Genomic DNA, 9,113 nt, shown 5'->3' with positions numbered 1-9,113 from the left:
ATTGAAGCCCTAGGTCTACTGAACCAACAAGGAATTGCACAAATCAATCTGAAGCCGAATCGCATGACGAACAACTGGAATGTCACAAGGAGAATCAACCCCAGAACAGTAACCCGATGGAACCCTAACCCTACCGGATCCGCTATGCATGCCACGAATCGCGCTCCTACAGGCCATATACGGGTAGACCTTGTGGTAAACAAGGGTTGGTGAGGGTTTTTGGAAGCCTTACTGACATGGACGAGCTGCAGAAGGTCGAAGGAGAGGCGGTGTAGGGGTGGCGGAGGCGGCGTGGAATCAGTGGTCGAAGTCGAAGCAGCGGAGGCGGTGGGGAATCGGCAATTGTACACAAACCCCGCCGTCGACCTACGCCTCGTCGCCGGCAGAGGAACCACCGAGGGGATCAGAGCGAGAAGAGAGAGTGTGAGAGGAGGAAGAGGGCGGTGAGGGAAATTTATGGACCTGTGTTTCGTGTACGCGTCAGCAGGCTGGCGACAACCGTGGATGCCGCAGCATCTTCCCACACAAACCAATCCGAACCGTCCCTTCCTGACCAGACGAAAGGCACGTCACGCCTACTCTCGTACCGTGGCAGGCACCCAGCCGTCGCGTTCCAACCCGGCGAGCGATCTCACTTCTCTCTTCCCCTCGTCAGAAGAAGGGGAAAAAAACCCACCGATCTCCCCGATTGATCCCCCGTTCCTTCCCACCAAATCTCGCCCCCTCGCGTGCTCCTCCCCGGCCGTGACCGAACCCATCAATCCCCACCCACCGACGCGGCGGCCCAGATCCAGATCCGGCGGCGGCCATGCACCCGTCGCGGTCCGCGCCGGCGTCCTTCCGGGACCGCACCAACGAGTTCCGCGCCGCCGTCGAGAGCGCGCGCCGCCACGCCGCGCCGTCCCCCGCCGCCGCGTCCGCCAGCGGCGGCGGCGGCGGGCCCCTCGACGACTCGCTCTCCGCCGCGTCCGCGCAGTCCGAGTTCAAGAACCGCGCCTCCAGGATCGGGCTCGGGATCCACCAGACCTCCCAGAAGCTCGCGCGCCTCGCCAAATGTATGCACACCTAACTAACTAACCCCCCTCGCGTCCCATGTCCGATCAGTCGAATTGGTGGCTGCACCTTCATAGCTGTTGGGTTGGGATCTCGGTTTGTGTGCTGTGTAACCTGCAGAGCTCATGTCCGGTTAGTTGTTGTACCATGGGAAGATGCCAGCATGTATAAGATGACTATCTGGTACTTCACGCTGTAGTTGCGGATGATTGCTAGTAGCTAACGTGTTCCCTGTTGCCATACGAGTGACATGTATATTTGGCTTAGCGGCTTAATGTTTTTATTGATCGTCCAGTGCTTTATGCTCTTACTGGAGACCATGTTTTTTTTGTCTGTAGTTTTGCTTTGTTGTTACAACTTCAAGTGTGGATGATGTTCTGTACTTGTCAATGGTATCATTAATTGCATTCGCCTCATGTCATGCCACTTGTGTGTATTATAACCGTGTATTATAACCAGGTCTGTTAGTTGTCACTTGCTAGATGAACAATTCTTTAGTCATCATTACCATGAACTGAATGAAGCTAGATGAACATTCCTTTCAGTCTCAATAGGATAATATGCATTAATGCTTTGCATTTGTTATACAAGTGCTAGGGTATTGAGTGCAAAACAGTACCTTGGTATCTTCATGGTTTATGAAATGTCTGCGTATCTGCTCAAGTGCTGTGTTGTGAGTCCCACTGCTTGGCCCTTTTTAGGTTGTCATTGGTAGGATGATGCATGCCTTTACTACTAACTAATGCTTTTCCACTTTTGGAGTGAGTTTGGCTGTCTCTCTGTTTTGGATTTAATTCGTTGGTTAATAACTTCCCCACACAATGTTATAGTGCTGTCTGGGTTACATTCATTGGTAACACTGCATGAAGGTAGAAAATGTTGCGGAAATGTAAATAGTTCCTACTTCATGTGTATTAGTGTGTTGTTTTTGCAATGAAAAATACGGATTGGTGCTGATTTCGCTGCATGATTCTTTACAGTGGCAAAGAGGACATCCGTTTTCGATGACCCAACCTTAGAGATACAAGAGTTGACTGCAGTTGTTAAGAAGGACATCGGTGCTTTGAATAATGCTGTTATGGACCTACAAGTTCTCTGCAATTCACAGAATGAGAGCGGTAATCTGTCCAAGGATACAACAAATCATTCCACTACTGTTGTGGACAACCTAAAAAACCGCCTGATGAGTGCAACGAAAGAATTCAAAGAAGTTCTTACCATGCGGACAGAGGTCAGATAAAAATAGTAACTGCTTTCAGTATTCAAATATGCTGGTCTCTTGTTTCCATTTCTTTAGACAGTGTCTTCATTATAAATGGTGTACTAAACTTGTTTTTCCCTGAATTTGCAGAACATGAAGGTTCATGAAAATAGAAGGCAAATGTTCTCCTCCTCAGCAGCGAAGGATGCATCGAACCCATTCATGCGCCAGCGTCCTCTTGTTGCCAGGGAGGCATCTGACTCTGCGCCTCCAGCACCATGGGCCACTGACTCTGCGACTACGCCTTTGTTTCAGAGGTACCATTGCAGTGTTAAATTTGATTGCCGTGTACTCCCATTTGAGCATCTTTGGACACCCGCTTTAGTTTAGGCCCTTCACATGCTATGCTAGCTGGAGGTCACACTGTAAAACCAGTAAACATTTGATACTGCGTTATCTGTCTCTTAACCATATATAATGCTCTGCAAGTATTTGACAGTGTTGCTTCTGGACTTCTGTTTTGAATTTTCTGCTTCTGTTTCCAGGAAGAAGACCAATGGAGATCATGGAGCGTCATCATCATCGACTCCAGCTTTCATGCAGCAGCAGCAGTTGGCAGTACAGCAGGACAGTTACATGAATAGCAGAGCTGAGGCTCTTCAAAATGTGGAATCAACCATACATGAGCTGAGCAACATCTTCACACAGCTAGCAACCATGGTGTCTCAGCAGGGAGAGCTAGCAATCAGGTGAACTTTCCGCTATTTAAGTTTGTTCCATCCAGTTTCAGGAGTAATCAATGTATAAAGTCATATTCATACCCTCTAAAGTCACAGCTTCAAGCTGTGGAACTTGATGACAATTGACATCCTAGAATATCCCATTATTAGACATTTTCTCAAAAATTGTCATGAGTCTTAGTTTTTCATGATGATCTCACTTGAGTTATCTTTAATTGAGAAGCATATATGGTATATGAGTAATTTACAGCAAGGGTGGTTGTTTAGGCACTGATGTGGATGTTTCCTGATCTTCCTAATTCATTACTTTAGTGTTTCATGTACCGGAGAACAAGATTCTTTTTCTTGACCATTTTAGTCAAGTATTACTTCTGTTCCAAAATATAAGCCTTTTTAGAAAACTAAACTGGCTTTCTAAAAAGGCTTATATTTCGAAACGGAGGTATTATTATTTAAGCTTACGATGCCAGGGATAACTATTCTTAATTATTCATGAGGAAATCAGTTCAGATGGATTATAGTACGGAGTATGATATTTTAGTTTTGTGCACCAATACTTTCCTCGTGTTGATTTATTCCATTGGGTTAAAAAAGGTATTTGCTAAACTGTATTTTCTGTGCTATGTATGCCAGAATCGACGAGAACATGGAGGACACTGTGGCGAACGTGGAGGGAGCGCAGGGCCAGCTCCTGAAGTACCTGAACAGCATCTCGTCCAACAGGTGGCTGATGATGAAGATATTCTTCGTCCTGATGGTGTTCCTCATGATCTTCATATTCTTCGTCGCCTGATCCCCAGCCCTTGTAACACCATGTTCCGCACACAAGTATATTCTTTGATTTTTACCGAACTACACCATGTACAACAGTTTTCACTCGGACGATGAGCAGTTGTTCCTATCCTCCGTCCGTGGTCATGTAAATTGGGAGAAGCTCCAGTACCGATCTGTTACTATCTGGCGGTTATATTTTTACAGTATGCTATGCTATGGTTGTATACATACCGTTGTCAGATCGTGTGCCTGGTTCCTGTCGCCCCATTCATTGTGCGCCGAAAATGTTTGACTGATAAAATCATTGTTGTTGTTCCCCTCTCGCTGTCAGAAAATGGCATTCTGGGTGTTGTCCTATGCTCGCTGCACTTGCGACCTCTTGGGTTCAGAAATCTTTCCTTTTAATAACATCACAAGCATGTACGGATACTCGCAATTGGGGTATCGTCACATCCTATTTCTGTGTCAGGCATGGTCCTTTTTTCAGTACCATGAAAAGTTGAGTGCCACACAGGCAGCGGAGTGTCTGTCAGACACCCAAAAGTTGGGAACGCGATCAGATGCCGGACGGCCTGCCTGCCGCAGCCCTGCAGAAGCTGGACGCAACGGGAGAGGCGTCGTAGGTAGGTAGGCGTCGTGCTTGCGCTTGCGCGTGGCGTAGCCCGGATAGAGGCCGTTGTGAAAAGATAACCTTCCCGAGCTGGGCAGACAGGCAACCCGCTCGCACACTCTTCCGCCTCGCCGTCCGTCCGTCCATCCGTCTCATCCCTCCCTCTATAAACAAAGCACGCCGTTTAACCACCCAACACCACCGAGACGCCCCCGTCTCAAAACCCTAATCCCACCACCGCCGCGCCGCCCGATCAACCCCCCCACAAGGTACTCCCCGGCCGGCCGCATCCCTTCACCGCGCGCAGCGCACGCAGATCGGCGGCCGCGTCGGCTCGCGGGCAGCTCGCGTCGGGCACTCCGCCGCGGGGCTAGACTTTAGATTTAGATTCCGATTTCGCGTGTTCCAAGGGAAGGGGAGGAGTATGGTCGGAGGCGGCAGGAGGGGCGGCGCGGCGGACGACTCGACGAAGCTCAACACCGGCAACGTGTTCGCGGCGCTCGAGACGCTCAAGAAGAAGAAGAAGGGCGACAAGGCGAAAGGCGCGTCCTCCAAGGCCAAGGACCAGCAGCCCTCGCAGCAGCAGCAGAAGGAGCTCTTCTGGGCGCCCGCCCCCGTCACCACCAACTGGGCCGACGTCGAGGACGAGGACGACGACGACTACTACGCCACCACCGCGCCGCCCGCCCTCTTCGGGAACCACCACGGCGCCGCCGCGGCCAAGGAGGACGAGGAGGAGGAGGATGAGGACGATGCCGTCCACGCCGCGCTGCAGGAGGTATATTTCCTCTCTCTCCCTTTTTTATTTATTTACGCCCCCCCTGCTAGTTGTTCGTGATGTTCATGATTTGCTTATTTTGCCTGATAATTGTGTGTCTACTGGTTTGTTGCCGTGCTTGGTATGACGGGCCGGCTGATGTATAGATGCTTGATTGAGTTAGGGGGGACATCTATAGGCTATGTGTTGTGATGCCTGCCTGATTAACCAGCGATGCGGAATGCATACTCTGAAATTGGTTTTGAACTATTTGTAGTAATAATTATTTGAAGCAGTGAATCCGAGAGCGACGCGGCTTAGGTGGGTAGATGTTGGATTGAGTGAGGTAGGGGCGGCTCTTTAGGCTATGGGTGTGCTGAGCCCTGCCAGTGCTGCCCCCATCGTTTCACAATGCATGCCAGCGCACAAATAAATTCTAAACTATTTGTAGTAACTATTTGAAGCAGCGAATCCGAGAGCGACGCGGCTTAGGTGTGTAGATGTTGGATTGAGTCAGGTAGGGCTGCTTCAAATAATTATTACAAATAGTTCGAAATCTATCTGTCCGCTGGCATACATTGCGAAACGATGGGGGTAGCATTCACGATTAATCTGGCAAGCCTCTCAGTACACGCAAAGTCTAAAGAGGGATGCGGCTTGGGTGTATTAGTACTGCATGGTCGGTATGGCGGGAGCTATTTAGCTGTATTTATCCGCATTGTCGGCAGGAGTGTTTGCGGGGAATTGCTTGATTGAGTGAGATCAGCGGACATCCTGTAGGTTGTGTATGTATGCCAGTGCTTGCCATTTTAGTTTTCATCAAGTATTTGTACTTTATTGTCTAAAGAAGCGAATCCGAGAGGGATGCGGTTTAGGTGTGTTTTCAGTGCACTGTCCGTATGGCGGAAGCTACATGTTGGATTGAGTTTGGCAGGACACTGTTATGCCTGCTAGGTTGTTGATAACGGTAGCCCCCATTGTAACGTATGTTCAGTGCACGAGTGGGTTCCAGATTAGGTGAATCCAGACATGAGCTCCTTTGCTTTATTTTTTAGACGCACTATCGGTTTGGCGGGAGTGTTGGCGTGGAATTGTCGGATTGAGCGAGGTCAGCTGGCATCCTGTAGGCTGTTTGTACATTACTGCTTGCCACTTTAGGTTTCTCAACTTATACCCTGTTATTGTGGAACGTATGGTCAGTGCGACAAATGGGTTATAAATTAAGTGTAATTATTGAAGCGGTGAATCGAGACAAGAACGCCTTAGGTGTATTTACGGCATGTGGTTACCTATTTTCGTTGGCCTGGCATTCCTCTTTATTGCAGTGTATTTTTTAAATCAATTAAACACGTATGGTAATTGTAGGCACACAATATGTGCACATGAACATGGTACTCCCTCTGATCCAAATTAGTTGCTGCAGATGTAGGTTGCGTGTGTGTGCCAATGCTTGCCCTTTCAGTTTTTATGAACTATTTGTGCTTATTGTTTAAAGCAGTGAATCTGAGAGGGATGTGGTTTAGGTCTATTTTCAGTGCACGGTCGGTATGGTGGAAGTTACATGTTTGATTGAGTTAGGCAGGGGACACTGTTATGCCTGCTATGTTATTGATAACGGTAATCCCCTATCGTAATGTATGTTCAGTGCACGTGTGGGTTCCAAATTAAGTCAATCGAGACAAGAGCTTCTTTGCTTTATTTTACACGCAAACGTTGGTTTGGTGGGGGATTGTTGGCGTGGAATTGTCGGATTGAGCGAGTCAGGGACATCCTGTAGGCTGTGTGTACACTAATGATTGCCATTTTAGTTTTCTCAGCTTACCCCCCATTATTGTGGAACGAATGCGACAAATGAATTAAGTGTATTTATTGATGGGGTGAATCGAGACAGGAACAATCTTTGGTGTATTTACGGCATGTTGTTACCTATTTCGTTGGCTTGGCATTCCTTCTTATTGCAATTAATCATGTATGGTCACTGTAGACATGCAATTTGTGTGCATGAACATGGTGCTCCAGCTGATCCAAATTAGTTGCCGCAGTTTCATTGAATCTAGACAGATTTTAGGCAACATTTTTCCTAAATCTGTGGCAATAAATTTGGATCAGAGGGAGTAGCATTTTTTGTTGCTGTCACGCATTGATGTCATGTTTTACTGCCATTAGGTGTAACAAGTTTGAGACCTGAGTGTTCGAAGCACATAATGCATATAATAATTGCGATGAAAGATTACCCATTTTATGATGCCACCAGTGCGCTGTTCTGTTGGTAGTATTTACTAAAAGTTGTTGAGAATTGTTATCATAGTTTTCCCTGGATATATAGGGTATAGCTCTGTAAATTAAAATTCCTTTGTGTTTCATTATTGTGATTGTACTCAGACCGGTTGAGTCGCACATCACGTAGTATCACTTCAAAACTCAAAGGTAATAAGCACTCGAAAAACAAAATAGAGCTGAAAAATTCAGGTCGATTGTAAATAGTCGGTCCAAGTTTCTTTTGAGCATCTCTAGGCAAGTCATAAGAACCTGCCTGAAATTACTTGATTTCGATTAGATTTTTCTTGTTTATTACACGGGTTGAGTTGCACAACACCTAGTATCCATCTGTAACTCAAAGATCGTCACCCCAAACACAATGAAACAAAATAGAACCGAGAAATTAAAATTGAGCGATAACTAGGCAGTCCAAGTCTAACGAACTTCCTTTTCTTGTTTGCATTTGAACTTTGTTAGCCAGAGGTTTGCTGATGTTGAATTTTGCAATTGTTGTCTCTATAGACCTCAGTGATAGTATTCTCAGTTGCATTTTCTTTGACATACTTCAGGAAATAGAGAGTGAGGATGAGGAGCATGATGATGATGCTGAGGATGGTGGTGAGGATGAACCTGAGCAAGAAGTGGAAGTTGCCGATCTTGCTCTGAAGAAAGCTCCAGCAGCACCCAAGGAGACAGAAAGACAGCTGTCCAAAAAGGAGTTGAAAAAGAAGGAACTGGCAGAACTCGATGCTGTGTTGGCTGAGTTGGGAATTTCTGAAAACCCAAGTGAAGCTGCACAAGATGGAACCAATGGTAAACTTCTACATTCTAGTTTGTAATGTTTTTTTGTGTCTCCTTGGAACTATACTTGAATGAATTCAAGTAAAGCTGAGCACATATATGTGCTTGGGTGTAGACTTTGTTCTTACATGCTACACATACATTGTTGCAGCTGATAAGAAGGGTGCAAATCAAACTGGTGATGGAGAGAAAAAGGAGGACGCACCTGCCCCTTCAGAGAGCAAGAATGCCAAGAAGAAGAAGAAGAACAAGGACAAGAGCGCAAAGGAGGCGAAAGAAGCTGCTGAAGTGTCTGAGGAGACTGCAAGTGCAGAACCTGATGAAGACACCAGTGCTGTGGACATGAAGGAGCGCCTAAAGAAGATGGCCTCAATGAAGAAGAAGAAGTCTGGCAAGGAGTCGGACACAGCTGGTAAAATGGCTGCCGCAGAGGCGGCAGCTAGGACCGCGAGGCTTGCGGCGGCAAAGAAGAAGGAGAAGAGCCATTACAACCAGCAACCCGTGCGGTAAAAATGGCCCGCCCCAAGTTTTGAGATGTTGAGAGTTTGGATATGATGATCGATCCCCTTGTTCGTTTTGGAGTCTGAATAAACTTTTTCCTGTCCCTCCCAGTCTCAAAAGAGTTGTATGTATGACCATGGAGCGTCTTCCTGATATTCATTTCGGAATTCCTGAAGGCGGGCCTCTGTGGTCTGGTCGCCAGAACGGTCGTGTAATTGTGTTTTGAATTGTGTTCGTCCAGTGGATTTATAGACAAGACAGCATGGCCAACAAGGGCCTCTTGGATACTTTCTCTGTGTGCTTGTCTCGTTTTTTTCCAATGTCTTCTCTGAAGCGGTTTTTTTTAAAGGTTTATTATTATCATGCCCTGAATCCATGCTTTGCATGGTACTGCTGGGACAATTATTTGCGTGAGAG

At 47.0% G+C, this 9,113-nt stretch overlaps 2 protein-coding genes across 2 annotated transcripts; both read left to right on the top strand.

The window, feature by feature from the left end:
* The first annotated feature begins 793 nt into the window (after nucleotides 1–793).
* LOC124667416 (syntaxin-32) lies at nucleotides 794–3,931 on the top strand. Its single transcript, XM_047204701.1, has 5 exons — nucleotides 794–1,055; nucleotides 2,034–2,284; nucleotides 2,405–2,571; nucleotides 2,800–3,003; nucleotides 3,628–3,931. The coding sequence occupies exons 1-5, from the start codon at nucleotides 809–811 to the stop codon at nucleotides 3,785–3,787; spliced, it is 1,029 nt and encodes a 342-aa protein (XP_047060657.1). The 5' UTR covers nucleotides 794–808; the 3' UTR covers nucleotides 3,788–3,931.
* An 856-nt stretch (nucleotides 3,932–4,787) lies between these two features.
* LOC124667417 (nucleolin-like) lies at nucleotides 4,788–8,983 on the top strand. Its single transcript, XM_047204702.1, has 3 exons — nucleotides 4,788–5,156; nucleotides 7,964–8,207; nucleotides 8,347–8,983. The coding sequence occupies exons 1-3, from the start codon at nucleotides 4,803–4,805 to the stop codon at nucleotides 8,703–8,705; spliced, it is 957 nt and encodes a 318-aa protein (XP_047060658.1). The 5' UTR covers nucleotides 4,788–4,802; the 3' UTR covers nucleotides 8,706–8,983.
* Nucleotides 8,984–9,113: the final 130 nt, after the last annotated feature.

Source organism: Lolium rigidum, chromosome 6, assembly GCF_022539505.1.
Source record: "Lolium rigidum isolate FL_2022 chromosome 6, APGP_CSIRO_Lrig_0.1, whole genome shotgun sequence".
NCBI lineage: Eukaryota > Viridiplantae > Streptophyta > Magnoliopsida > Poales > Poaceae > Lolium > Lolium rigidum.
This window is presented reverse-complemented; position numbering and strand designations above follow the sequence as displayed.